At 37.4% G+C, this 14,336-nt stretch overlaps 2 protein-coding genes across 3 annotated transcripts; both read right to left on the reverse strand.

Moving 5' to 3' along the window:
* Positions 1 to 2,646: 2,646 nt before the first annotated feature.
* On the reverse strand, positions 2,647 to 6,850 carry LOC116170859 (sialin-like). The gene is made up of 8 exons (XM_031487392.1): positions 6,713 to 6,850; positions 5,509 to 5,680; positions 4,273 to 4,506; positions 4,049 to 4,223; positions 3,741 to 3,995; positions 3,419 to 3,695; positions 3,250 to 3,370; positions 2,647 to 3,196 (listed from the first exon to the last, which is right to left on the reverse strand). The coding sequence occupies exons 1-8, from the start codon at positions 6,775 to 6,777 to the stop codon at positions 3,035 to 3,037; spliced, it is 1,461 nt and encodes a 486-aa protein (XP_031343252.1). The 5' UTR covers positions 6,778 to 6,850; the 3' UTR covers positions 2,647 to 3,034.
* Positions 6,851 to 8,904: 2,054 nt separating this feature from the next.
* LOC116170856 (sialin-like) lies at positions 8,905 to 13,067 on the reverse strand. Of its 2 annotated transcripts, none has more exons than XM_031487388.1 (8): positions 12,915 to 13,067; positions 11,967 to 12,198; positions 11,683 to 11,916; positions 11,457 to 11,631; positions 9,653 to 9,907; positions 9,330 to 9,606; positions 9,159 to 9,279; positions 8,905 to 9,109 (listed from the first exon to the last, which is right to left on the reverse strand). In XM_031487388.1, exons 1-8 carry the CDS (start codon positions 13,037 to 13,039, stop codon positions 8,924 to 8,926), a joined length of 1,605 nt encoding a protein of 534 aa, XP_031343248.1. In that variant the 5' UTR covers positions 13,040 to 13,067; the 3' UTR covers positions 8,905 to 8,923. The 2 variants fall into 2 exon arrangements, with proteins under 2 accessions (XP_031343248.1, XP_031343249.1); XM_031487389.1 differs by having other exon boundaries at positions 11,967 to 12,226.
* Positions 13,068 to 14,336: the final 1,269 nt, after the last annotated feature.

A 14,336-nucleotide genomic window follows, 5' to 3' on the forward strand; every position in this document is an offset into this window, starting at 1 on the left:
ACTTGAAGTATTGTTACTTAGCAACTTTAAAGCACGTGTGTTTTAAAGGCCCTTTTTCGCACGCATTTGAGTGTTTAAAACGGAGATTGTGATTCAGGTATAATAAAAAATCAATTATTGTACGGGAAATTTTTTTGAATTATTGTTGGCAGTACTTCTAGTGTTACAGTTTCTGTTAGCACAGTAAGATGGACAGGTATCCAAATATTACTTTACATGGACCATCCAACATCTTCGATGTTGTCGAGTGTTAGTTTGCATTGTTTCCTGCGGTACCACACGTTTAATTGGTAAAAGTATGTGTTACGGTGAAAGTAATTAATGTCATTGTGATAAATTTAGGGTTCATTTCCTTTTTAAACTTTAGGGGAAGGGAAACTACTGCCATTTAGGAAACTACGAAGATATTGAATTTTAAAAAAATCATTCTGGAGGCTGTTCAACACATTTTCCTACTTCAGTTATCACAGTCACCGGTTATTATGAATAACTCCCGCATTCGTTTTCACCGTACCATGTGCATCTAGAATTTTATTGAATGAAATTTTGAACCGCCTGCCTGTTGGGAATTCATGCTCAAGTGGGTTGTGACATAACGAATGTCCTTATTCAAAATACGCGAGAAAATTGCGGTTGATTTACTAACATCCAATATTGCTACTTTAAAAGACTTATACCCAAATTAGATGAACTGCTACAAAAAGAAGCCTTAGAATTAGTAATACGATATATACTCGTACCAAAGAGTACTCTTTGCTCGTACTATACTGGTTTACCGGAATAAAAATTAAAATATTGCAACATTGAATCACCTAAGATTGCATTTAGCAAAAACAACTAATAAACAATCGTCGGAACTTCGGCACTTCTGTAATGGTGCTTTCTTACATTATTTTTTTAAGGTGTGTACTTGTAAACTTTCGATTTAGACCAAATGTGTTGTGTCAACAATACACTCAGTAAAATTCTAGATCCATATACCAATTAAATGTGTGGTACCACTGCAAACAATGCAAACTAACACTAGATAAAATGGGAGGTTTTGGGTCCATGGAAAAGAATTTTGGATATCATTTTACTGTGGAAGCAGTTCCGAAGCAAAAAAACGAACTACCAATGATTCAAAAAAATTTCCCGCAGAGTGAAGTTTATGTTGCACAATAATTGATTTATCGACTTTCGTATTTTTTCTGATAATGTAGTTACATTACGTTTTCAATATAATATGCAGAACAGCTCCGTTTTCCATTTGGCAGTATAGTTTTTGGCATGATTTCGCTCCACTACGGGTGACAAGCCGGCGCCGATAGCAGCCAAGCAAGTGCGCTGCTAGGCGGATCGCGGACGTGCACGAGCTGCATATAGAAATATCATTTACTCGAAAACGGTAGGACCTATCACTAAAATTCTTTCACCAAAAACTTTTGGTGACTATCAGCTACAATTCGTACGATACATGTATAGAGATTCCTCAAATAATAAAAAAGTTTCTCGCAGAGTGAAGTTTACGCTTCTCAATAATCGATTTATCGACTTTGATGGCAATTATGATAATGTAGTTATATCATGTTTTCGATATAATAGACATAGTTAGAATCGCTTAAATGTCATGACCACCGGAAAATGTCGTAAAAGACCATTTCGGATGCAGAATTACAATATCTACATACTCTACTAGGTCTGATCTTGTTATACCTCGAAAAAAAATTTTGTCACATTTTTGGCCCGATTTCGCTCCACTAATATTGTGCCTATATTTTTTGATCTTGAAAAGGCCTATGATATGTGATGGCGATACGATGTCTTAAGAAACTTGGATAGTTGGGGAAGTAGGGGAAAATTTGCCTCTCTTTCTTGCTGACTATTTGAGAGAGATAAAGGTGAACTGTGGGAACGCTTTCTCGACGTCGAAGGTCCTTGAAAATGATATTCTCCAAGGCTCGCCGCTAAGCGTTACCCTATAATTTGCGATTGCTATAATGAATATGGCATCGGGTATAGGACCCTGCCATACACAAATGTCTCTAAGTTCACAACTTTGTCATTTTCTATGCTAATGGATGGATATTTACTTTGACGAAGAAAACTAATTGTAAGATATAACGTTTTGTATGTACCACGGGCATAAACTGATGTTTATACTATCGGGCGACTAAAAAGCTATCGAGAATATAAACATCACTATTTTATGCCTTTAATACATAGATAACTATTATAGCATACGTTAAATTGACATATTAATACCATTGTATTTATTAAATACAATGTTAATACGTTTGAAAGAATAGGCGAAGGGTAGATAAAATGAAACAAATGATTGTGCATTCTAATGACATTATTTTCACGATGCACGATATAAAATGACGTTCAGAACATACAAAAATTCTGTTTCTATGGAAACGATCGCGACGGCAGTACCTACGCTTGCTTTTCTTGACGTCATTCAGAATTGTCAGAATCTTTACAATGATTTATATGGATTCTGCTATAAAATAAAGTTTTGAATTATGTACGACGATAAATGGAAACTAACCATCTCGTGAAAGTTAATTCACGAGTGACATTAACACCTTTCACTCAATGGTTAAAATATTCCTTTATCGTCTTGCATAATAAATATTAGCGCTGCCTACTTATAAACTAGAATCATTGAAAAAATTATATTTTGATCAACACTAATGGTTGATTCAAAAATCGCGCTGGTATCATATATTACAAAAAGAAATGTATACTAAAACACATTTAACGTGGACAACGAGCATTCCCATTTTAAGCATTTTAAGCCTTCTACTTTGCTGGAATTCCAAAACTCTCTTCGTAACATTGTTAATTACTGCTTCACAAACTTGCATTTAGATTTCGCCGAAAACTCGTCGAATTTATTTCTTTAATTCGTGGATTTTAGTGGTGTATCGACGTAAAACTAATGATTTGAGATAACCCCAAAGTAAAAACCGGCGCGATTTTTGAATTATAAATACAGGTAAACTATAGAACAGTTCTAAAACTTTAACTAGCTGGATGTGTCGTTTTGCTAGTCCGTGTGTTTCTCACTTGCAATGACGTTTTTATCCTTACTTTCAGTATGTATGGCCCACGGTTGCAATTCACCACTAGCAAAAATAACATAAACTATAAAACCAAGTATATAAATACAAGTGCTTGTGATGAAAACTATTTGCCATTCTTTTACGCTCTAAAGGAAAAAAGGTTGATTACTTTCAACTGTTGAAACTACTAGACACTTGCCTGTGTTGTGACTATATGTCCTGTTAGGATAGGGGAAACTATTCCAGGGACAGTTCCGAACGTATTACCTATGCCCATCAACACGCTGGCATGCTGGGGAGCTATATCCAAGTGGTTGACTCTAAAAATATCGCGGTTAGCAATCTAATCCATCAAATGTGAAACTTACCCAAATCCCGCCCATATAAATCCGGCTAAAGCGTAGGCACATGCTAGACATATAACGCTAGCATAAGGGGATGATACATACACTGCCAGCAACATGAACACTGCTTGCCCTAGGAATGCCACAGAGTTACAGATCTTTCGAACCTGAGTTATATTGAAAATGCGTTTTACTAGAAACCAATCGGCAATTTGTCCAGCGCATTGAGTCGATATCGCCAGGACGAGATAGGGTATTGCGGACATGATGCCCGTCGATGCCAAGTTAAAGTGCAGCACGTCTTAAAGCAATTCGTATACCTTTATCATGTATACGCTGTACCAACCTCTCATAAACGTTGGTAGTTGAGTTAGCAGAGTATAGTTGCCCCAGTTCTCACTAAAATTAGTGAAAATAATTGCCCAGACTGGCAATGAGGTGAAAATCTCCTTCCAAGGATGCTTAGCTATTCGACTGACTTGTTGTTCTCCTAAGGAATCCTGAATGTATTTAAGTTCAGAATTGCTTATTTTAGAATCCTGCTTGGGAGAATTCGAAACGATTGTGCACCAGCATACAAACCATAGTAGGCCTACACTTCCTAGAATTGGCCATAAATTGATCGTAAAGTAAGCGAAAGTTGTATATACATACCAAAAATATAAAATATCGACTCCCATCCCAACTTATCCGCTAATAACGCGGACAAAGGCATCGCAATAACGTTTCCAATGTAACTTCCTGAAAAACCAATGGCTGCTAGGCGACTTCTTTCTAGTGGTGGTGCCCATTCTGCCCATACCGCATGTATGCTCGGATACGTAACACCCTATCCAGAACATAGTTTGCAAATTCATTTCAATCAACCCTATTGTTACCTCAAATATACCTTCTATTACCCGCAACGCCATGAAAAGGTAGTAACTTTGCTTGGCGGCGAATGGGGACACGATGGTAAGCGCTGCTGTTACTGCAATACCAATGCCGAATACGTGCTTTCCGCCAAATTTTCCAGCCAGCCAACCACCGGCGACTTGAGTGAGAATGTAACCGTAGAAAAAGGAACTAAGTACGTATCCCTGCACCTTCGAATCCCAATCAAATTCTTTAACCTGAAAGTTGGTAATTATCATAGTGGTTCTATATAAGAGCTATCAACATTGGGTAAGATGTTAATTTAACAAGGCTCGTTCTCCTATTCTTGACTTTGAATACATATCTCGATTGGAAGAGGAATTTCGAGAGTCATAGTATCTCTCTTACCAGATTGTTTTTCGGCGAGAGGAGGATTTTATGCAGTAAGATGGAAATTCAGTTAAGAAAGAAATTGGTAAAATGTTTTGGTTGGAGTATTCTAACATATACGATAGTTAATCGTGCACAACAAAGAAAAGACATCAGGTGATATGGAGAAGAATGATGAACATCAAATGGACTGGTAAGATAAGTAGCGTAGAAGTATTAAGTAGAATTGGAAAGGAATGATGTATTCCAAGATCATAAAGCGAAGGCAAATGAACTGAATTGGGCATGTACTAAAGAAGAAGAAGAAGGAAATTGGTTGACGTCCTGAAGGAGGTCAAGAAGGATATGAAGAAGTAAAGAGAAGAGTAGAGGACATGAAGTCGTAGAGAAGAGTAATCAGAGATCTGCATTAGCAGAAAACTAATGATGAGGATTCAACAATAGCTCTAACACAGCATACATAACATTTTCTCATTGCTTTTTTTTAAGAAAAACAGCTGTCTTGCATTAACAAATATAATATGTCAAATATACAGGGAATTTTTCTTAAATGCATACATATGGGCTCTGGAATAGATGGTTATAGTCAAGTGAGCGATTCGACACGAACTATGCCGAACGCGTATTTAATTAATTTTAAAAAGGAAAGAGTCGAGGGGGGTCTCAAAAGTTCGAGAAGAGCATTAAAACGGGTTTCGGAAATTTTAGGGATTTCATTTTAAATTAAATTCTTGGAAAAAGAAAGAGTTTAAAAACAACACTCGTTTGTAGCGTGTACTGTGGGTTGTCTATAGCCATTATTCCATTTTAAAAATTCCCTGTACATGACATTCGGTAGATTGTTCGATAACAAAAATGATCGTACTTACGTATGTAGTGGTACCATTTTCTAGAATGACTTGGTGTTTGGCAGTCATCGCGACTATCCCTATGCTAAGATTGACTCTTAATGCAAATGCATTAAAAAACCCAAAGAAAGCCATTACTGCTACAACATACCGTCGTTTCTTCCATATCATCCATACCGGATAAGTTTGATCACTAAAATATACAAATCTTCAGATATCTGCTGAAAACATCACCTGTATTTATAAACTGAAATCTATTTATCAGAATCGCTGTTTATATCACCACGTTTAGGTACATGTCGTGAAGCCAATGTCGATATACTTACCTACTACAGCATTTCCAAGGACTGATAAAGACGAATTGTACCAGTATATGAACCCATTATAGTAGCAACGGGTATATTTTTTCCACGGTAGAAATAGTTAGTTAACTTTCTAAAGTTAGCGGTATTTCTGCATACCAATCGTCTGAGTGCTTTCTCTTGGACGAGAGTTCAGTTTGCCCATTTAAGCAACTTTGTATCTGCTACGGTTTATGAGATCTCCATAGTGAAAATGGAAAAAAAACACACCCAGTATAAGAATGTTTTTTGATTTTTGTAAAACAAAAATGTTTGGGACAAATCTGCCGCATTAGGTTCCATCGTACTCAGCCTGCTGGTAAAACCGCCATTGACCCCGGTTCCGGCTTTTGAAATATTTCTCTCAAACCATTTTATAAATGGTAACATAACTACTTTCGTAAAAACAATTCATTAGCTATCATTCGTAACGCCTTCTTCCAGGTTCAGATTGTGGAGATACGGTCAATTTCTGTGATAAAAACTACCACTGAAAAAGGGAACTACATACACAAATACTTGAAACCATGTATTATAAAACCACTTGCGGATTTTAACAGAAAAATTATCGGTTCATTTGACTTTGGTTTTACTATGAGGAGTTATCTAAATCATAAAACCTGTACGCGTGTATTAAGTATGGTAAATTGACATTGGGATTTCCTTATTTTTCACAATGATTAAATTTGTCAGCAATTATAAATGTATAAGTTAGTAAAAGTTACGTTGTTGTTGCTAACTGTTTCCTATATTTATTTTTACACTTTTATACCTACACATTTCAAAATGTGTACTTCTATTGTTACCTAATGCGTTGCGATACCAATTATCAACAAAACATTTTCGCCAAACAAGAAATCTTAATTTTATAATATAATATGTACCTGGTTTCTGCTGTATCTGTATTGTTGTTATTGTTAATGTGATAAGTTCGACATTTGTGTAGCATACTGAGAGCACCGTACACAATACCTTTCTACACCTTCGATCACCAACGCTTACGATACACAAAAATTCATTTACCTTGGGTTATGTTATCATTTAAACTCGCTCATTATAAATTCTAACATTACGTAACATCAGTTTCTCATGGTACACGCAGAGATTTCCAACGATTTGAATTTTGCGCCGAACACAAATGAAACTTGTTGGAGAATTTCGCACATGCATTCAGTTCCACATGGATGAAAATTTGTTCGCATACCATCAATGAAAACGTAAATTAGTAAAAAAATCTTATTTCATTCTCAAGATACTACCTCACAGTCATAGGTCAAACACGTCGAGTGTTTCTGAAAGTGTCCACTTTCGAAACTATCTGAAGGTAGCAATATGTCATCCATATAGGCTAAGGCTTTTCCTAGGGCTTTCCCATACCTTCAATTTCCTAACTCTATTGATGGTTCTTTGAAAAACACTAAGACCAAACGGACATCTTAAACATGTGTAATGACCGTCAGGCGTTACGAATGCAGTCTTTGGTATGGAAGACTCTTCCATTGGGATTTGATGATATCCGCTCGCAAGATCTAAACTCGTAAAATAACAGTAGTTCTTCAATTTTTCTAGAAAATCACCAACATGGGGAAATGTGAATTTATCTTTAACCGTTTTTCTTTTTAGAGCTCGGTAATCAACGCACATACGGTGGTCACGTTCTTTTTTTCCTTAACAATACCGGACTAGAGTACGGTGAATACGATTCGCGACTTATGTTGTTGTGCAACAAATCGTCAACTATCTCTCTCACGACTTTTCGTTCATCGAATGAGAGCCTATAGGGACCATAAACAACAAAACCATAATCGTTTAATTTAATCGACATTCTCAACGCATCTGTTTTTCCGAATTCATTGGTGCTTCGGGCAAAACAATCACCGTATTCGTTAATTAAAACTTGCCAAAGCGTCAAGTTGATATTAAATTTTAAATCATTTTCGATATAATTTGGGACTTAGGTACCTCAATAACGTGTTGAGATAAGTTGTTTATCCATACGTACCCATCGTTGCAGTTTGTTATGCAGCAATCCAAGAGGTGCTCTTTGCCAGGAACTGCTGGTAAGTTTCCTTGAACAAATACACCATCACAGGTGCCTCTTGAAGTAACCGCAATGAATACTTTAGTCCTTGCCTGTACAATGGTGCGTTTTTTGGCCCACATAGGGATCTTGCGCTCGGGTAAGTCGAAACGTTTACCGTTGTCGGCGTCTGCACCAAGAATCCTTATGCTTCTTCCCATAACCAGCATTAAAGTTTTTTCCTCGGTTTTTTCATGATTTAAAAACGTATAACTTCTCTGTACCTACAAAATTTTAGGAAGCAATCCGCATTAATTATACATCTAGTCGTTCGCCACCGTGTCTATATTGTAAGAACGATATTTTATGGTAGTCCCTAATAATGATGAAAAAGTAAAATGTCAACCCCTGTTTGATAAATGTGGCAAGGGTAGGGGATGGTGTCGACCCAATATGAATAATTCAAAGCCTCATTGCTAGCAAAAAGAGTATGGGGGTGAGCCTGACCTGCATGTGTCTTCGCAGGGAGGGCAATGAGAGACATAGGTCGATGGTAGTTGCTCTATAATTGGTCGAGGATCCTAGTCAGAGGGTAGAGGCGGGATGTGTATCCTAGATAACGCATGTGCGCGGCGTAACCGCAAATAGGTATGAGCTCCATCTTAACCCTTCATGACATGATCTGGCGCATTCAATCCCAATAGCCAACCGGAGTGTTCGGAGGTCCATGAGATTTATGCGCCAGCTCGGGGTTGATAAGGCGATGATCGCGGATAAGCAGTCGCGATGTTTGTTTACATGCCACCCCTTATGACCATACGCGTAGATTACAGAGGGACGTTAGTGATGGAAGTTGAGTTTACAGTAGATTTCTCCTGAGTTCTGACTAACAATTAGACCAAATCAATTAGCTGCTTCCCTTGTTCTTATAAATACTACCCTTTACTACCCTTCATTACACTATATTAATCAACTTTTACAAAAGATGTCAAAAAGGTATTTATCAACCAAATTTTCGAATGAACTCGATATCCATGAATTCAGCATACATTTTCGATGACCACGTGTGCTGGCATTAGCCAGATGTCTGCGCGAGGTTTTGCTCATGTTTGCGTTCATCATGTTCCTGATCCATAGCATTAGCCTCGACATTTATCGCCCAGGGCTGTAATTCACCGCTTCCAAAAATACCATAAAATGTGGCACCAAAAAGATATACGCAGCTGCTTATAGCAAAAACTGTTTGCCATTCATGCGCACTCTAAAGTTAGTATAATGTAACCATACTTGCTTTCTAAAATAAAGCTTACAGCAGTTGGGACAATATATCCAGTTAAAATTGGGCTAACTATTTCAGGTATACTTGCAAAAGTATTGCTTATTCCCATTAGCACGCTAGCATGCTGAGGAGCGATATCCAAATGGTTAACTCTAAAAGTATAGAGATTAGTGACAGCACGGGATTATACGGTTCGATCTACCCGGATCCTGCCCACATTAAGCCTCCTAGAGCAGATGCAATTGACACGCATGTAATACTTCCTGTTGGTGTTAAAATATAGACTGCCATTATCATGAACACGGCTTGCCCAACGTATGCTCCACAGGTAAAAATTTTTCGAACTTGGGTGACATTAAAGATTTGTTTTTTTAGCAACCAATCAGCGACGTGACCAGCAGTCGGCGTTATTATAGACGCGGTCAAGTAGGGTATAGCGGACATTATTCCCGTCGAAGTCAATTGAAGATGCCGTGCATCTTAAAGCTATCTTCGCGTAAGCCGTTACAGGTGTGTCATACTAACCTCTCATATACATCGGCAATTGAGTTAATAGAGTATAGTTTCCCCAGTTTTCACTAAAGTGAGCCACAATAATGGACCACACAGGTACAGAGGTAAAAATTCTTCTCCAAGGGTGCTTTGCGATTCGACTGACTTGCTGTTCTCCTAAGGATTCCTGAATGTATTTCAACTCTGAATTGCTTAGGGTAGGATCTCTGCTGGGAGAATCTGACACTATAATGCACCAAGCTACAAACCACAGTATCGCCACACAACCTAAGGAATAAATATGCAGTTTATAGAGTGCTACGTCTGAGTGGTGCAAAAGAATCAGGTGATACAGGGCCAAAGCCAACATTTTTTAGATACCTCGAGGTTCGCATATGTTTCGTTTGGGAGGTGAGTACCTCGTATTCAATGATTGCTCGACAATTTCGTCATCACAGGAAATTTCCTGAAATTGTGATCCCTGTCATTGTCCCAGAACTGGGCAGTATTGTATGTTGTAAATACTTTTTGATATTGAGTTACTTTATACTTACAGTATTCAAATACTTTGTAACTAATACTTTTATGGACGCAGCATTTTACTCGAACACTTCACCAAGTATTTAAATACTTTTTAAGTTATTCTAATACTTTGAAAACTATTTAAATATTTTTAAAGTATTCAATGGAAAGTATTTAAAAACTATCAAAGGGATTGAAAGAAACGTATCTGATTACTTTTTACTGTATTTGGATACTTTGAAAGTAATTAAATCCTTTTTAAAGTATTTAAATACCTTGGATAGTATTTGAATACTTTTGAAAATAAAGGGCGGGTCTAGGTGGTATGGAATCCCCTTCTTAGAGAGGGAGGGAGATCATACCCTGGGAATTATTAGTTTTATACGTGTTTTAGACTCATTTACGTCTTTCTCAGACTGCAAATGTATAGAGGAGTGTTAGTCGTGTTAGAAAGAAATAAAAAACATTTTCCGGTATCGCGTCTATCAATTGCAATGTGCGTTTGCCATTTATAAACATTTAACTTTAAAGTGGTGATTAGGATTTATTGCTTTCTAGGAAAGGTACTTGTCAAAGTAGGTATCTTGTATCTACATTTAGTATTTGCTCGTGCTGGACGACAAAATATTTAGTATTGAAATACTTTTGATTTGCCTAAAGTAAAAGCAAGGAGGAATGGAACTAAATGATTGAGGGATTTGGGAAGGGGGGAGGACGGAATAATGGAAAGGAGATGTAGACATTAAAGGATCTGCAGGAGCTAGACGGAACACTATAAGAAGGGGTTACAAGTGAGTATTGATCCTGAACAGAACAGTACCAAACCACACAGTAAACGAAGATGTAACAATGGTGAAGATAAGGATAACAGGACGCAAGGTAGTAAGATATGAGGAGGATAGAAAAAGCGAATTTGTGAATGAATGCCTAGCAACATTAAAGGAAATTGTTGGAAACAAAAAATATTAAGAAAGGAATGGTTATGGTGAGAGGGTGAGAGAGAGGGGAGAAAGTATAGAATAGTGGAAGAGAATATAGATTTCGCGGAGGAACAAAATATATAACGGAGTGCCAAAATATCCAAAGGAAGAACGGAAGGATAAAAATAAGAAATAGAGAGGTGAAAGCAGTACAATCGTGGAAGGAATATTTACGTCAGAGTTCTGCGTGAATGATATTTAAACATTCTGATGTCCGTATAATGTTCTGTCGAAAGGCGGTCAATGAATAGTAATAATTGGCTCAAAACGTAAATAATTTAAATTCATTTTGACTTAAGTAAACGCGGCTACTAATTGGTGTTATATACATGTACCAAATACATAAAACATCGATTCCCATCCAAATCTGTCCGCCAATATTGCAGACAGAGGGGTCGCCACCAGTGTCCCAACGTAACACCCTGAAAATCCTATGGCCACGAGGCGACTTCTTTCAAGCAGCGGGGCCCATTCAGCCCATACCGCGTGCATACTAGGATACGTCACTCCCTGCCATAATCATTGTAAACTTTTATTTAAGGAAATTAAGCGTTTACCTACCTCAAATATGCCTCCCATGACACGTACTGCTATAAGTGAATAGTAACTGTGTTTAGCAGCGAATGGTGAAATGACCGTCAAGGCCCCCGTTACCGCAACACCAATACCGTAGACATATTTTCCACCAAATCTTGCAGCTAACCACCCACCGGGGACTTGAGTAAGAATATAACTGTAGAAAAATGAACTATGTACGTATCCCTGCACCCTTGAATCCCAATCAAATTTTTTGATCTAAAATATTTCATGGTGGCCAAAATCTAGGTGTGAATGTTCTTACGTACATTTGTGACAGTTCTATATTCGGTAGTGGCCAGAATCTGGGTGTGACGGTTTTTACGTACATGTGTGACAGTTTCATTTTCTAATTTCACCTCCGTTTTCGTAGTCATCGCCACTATCCCTACGCTGAGGTTAACTCTTAGCGCGTATATGTTGAAAAATCCAAAAAAGGCCATTATTGCTACAACATAACGTCGTCTCTTCCATATCATCCATGCTGGATATGTTCGTTCACTACAACAAGATGCTACCAGTTCTAAAACTGTTAACAAATAAAATTTCAACAATAAACCTCAAACGCAAGCTGCACAGAGAAATAAATAGCTACTAGAGACATGATGAATATTGTAATTTATTTTCGTGTATAGACCATGAAGCATTTGTAACAGTTTGCATTGCTCATTACAAGCACATTGATTATGTGAAGCTGCGTACACAGTTGTATGTCAGCGGTAATACTTCGACTAAACAAGTTATATTTATGACAGTGACCGTAAACAATTAATGTTATTCCAATAAGTTTCTATGTCAGGATATTTAACCTTTTTAGAAACGCTGTAAATTTAATTAAAAACAAATTGTATGTCTGACACTGCTTCCTGGTGGTAGTTCATATTCACGAACAGACACCATCGACTCCCCTAAAAAGCTTGCATCGCTTTGCGCTGACATTTAATAGTGACGAATAGTATCACGATACTTTAGATGGATGTTATAGTATTCGACAGTATTAACATGGCAAAGAGGTTTTCACTAGCCTCCTTGGGTATAGGTCTTGTAGATATAAGATTTTATTTGTCACTGACTTATGATGATAAACATCAATGATTGTTACGTAGTGAATTGCGTTCGTTTTTTATGATTTGCGTCAATTTTACCGGAGAGTTCAACTTTACAATGTCAATTCTGCTTCTTTTTGCCGATTTGTGTTCTAAATTTTACGTACCTACCTCAGGTGTGCCCGTTCAGTGATGTTTGGTGTATCCAATTCGTTGTGTCGGTCAATTGAACGTGCAGGAGTTTGGATAGAGGTGCACTCTGTGGCGGTCAACGACCAAATTTTCGATATTTTCATGTTCAAAGACCTCCGGGTACTCAATTTTATTCTGCATTTCAGTCAAACCATCGCGCACAAAACGTCAAACTGACACAAAACGAACATAGTTGAGATGGGTACTTCAATCACTACCGCAAACCTTTATTGTAGCCCTCAGACAGTAGATCCATTTCATATGCCTCACAAAAGAACTTGGATGCAATCTAAAACCTTCTTTCCAAGTTCCAACTTATAATCCCAGACAAAAATTCCGCATCTCTGTTAATATTGACGCAGAGAACGTGTTGTTCCTTGGTTTTTTGGAACAACTTAATGCGTTTTTTTTACCATTGCCACTGAAAATTGTTCCCTTAATAACTCGTAATGGACCAAGATCAAATCCTGGTCACGGTAACAAAATTCTGTAAAAACCCGTCGAGAAACGACTGTGCAACTCAAAACCAAAATTAAAACTCCTGCCAAAACTAACTGAAACCAACGATACACTCTTTACACACGTATTGCTCACTTATTTTTACTTCAACCGTTTATTACTGGGGCCATTACGTCACCTGCCAACATGTGGCGCCAAAATTCAAATGTTTACGCCAGGACCGATCTAGTAGTACACATGTCACGCGTGACAGTTTTGCAACTTATAAGTATCTTGTATCTACGAGGTTTAGCGTTAATTTGTTGATAGCTAATTAATCATTAGTGAAATTTCCAAAATGCCAGGTTCTGTAGTGGCTCAATGGGGCAATTCTAATAGAAAAACAAAAGGAACGGAAATAAAATACTTTCGATTTCGGAAAATTGAAAACTTTTCTCAAAAATGGATTGTTGCAAGTCGTCGTAAGGACAAAATTAACTTGAAAAATGGTGTTACATTAATATTAAGTGGTGTTCTGCCTCTGTCATGGAATTTCCTGACAGAAAGTAGGCATGAAAATGAAGGTTTCAGGACGATTTTGGGTAATAGTTATTTACATAAAAGTCAGGAAAATTGCCGAGTCAAGTAATGTCATTTTACTGACGAGTTTTGTACTAACACTCTACCCAAAATCTTATTTTAATATCAAATTTCAATTTTCATACGGAAGTTTTGATTTATGCTAATCTGTCAATGATGACAGGAGTCATTATACACATTTAGCAATGTGACAGACGCGGCAGGAAAAGTGACATCTGCGGCCGGTAATTTGACAGGCGGCAGGAAAAGTAGTCTGGTCTGCCTGCGTCATCAAAATAACACTAATAAGCTACGGCTTACATTACTTACCTCCAAATTTAAAGGTAAATATACCGTCGGATAGAGCTTAATTAAAGAAAGCCA

Source organism: Photinus pyralis, unplaced genomic scaffold (assembly GCF_008802855.1).
Source record: "Photinus pyralis isolate 1611_PpyrPB1 unplaced genomic scaffold, Ppyr1.3 Ppyr1.4_LG5, whole genome shotgun sequence".
NCBI classification, from domain to species: Eukaryota; Metazoa; Arthropoda; class Insecta; order Coleoptera; family Lampyridae; genus Photinus; species Photinus pyralis.

Coding starts and splice junctions, on each gene's coding strand:
- LOC116170859 (XM_031487392.1), bottom strand. CDS start 6,777: ATGCTACACAAATGTCGAACTTATCACATTAACAATAACAACAATACA. Junction 5,681..6,712: donor ACAGATACAGCAGAAACCAG/GTACATATTATA, acceptor TGTATATTTTAG/TGATCAAACTTATCCGGTAT. Junction 4,224..4,272: donor TAATAGAAGGTATATTTGAG/GTAACAATAGGG, acceptor TGTTCTGGATAG/GGTGTTACGTATCCGAGCAT.
- LOC116170856 (XM_031487388.1), bottom strand. CDS start 13,039: ATGAAAATATCGAAAATTTGGTCGTTGACCGCCACAGAGTGCACCTCT. Junction 9,908..11,456: donor ATCGATGTTTTATGTATTTG/GTACATGTATAT, acceptor TTTATTCCTTAG/GTTGTGTGGCGATACTGTGG. Junction 9,607..9,652: donor ATTGCCGATGTATATGAGAG/GTTAGTATGACA, acceptor GATAGCTTTAAG/ATGCACGGCATCTTCAATTG.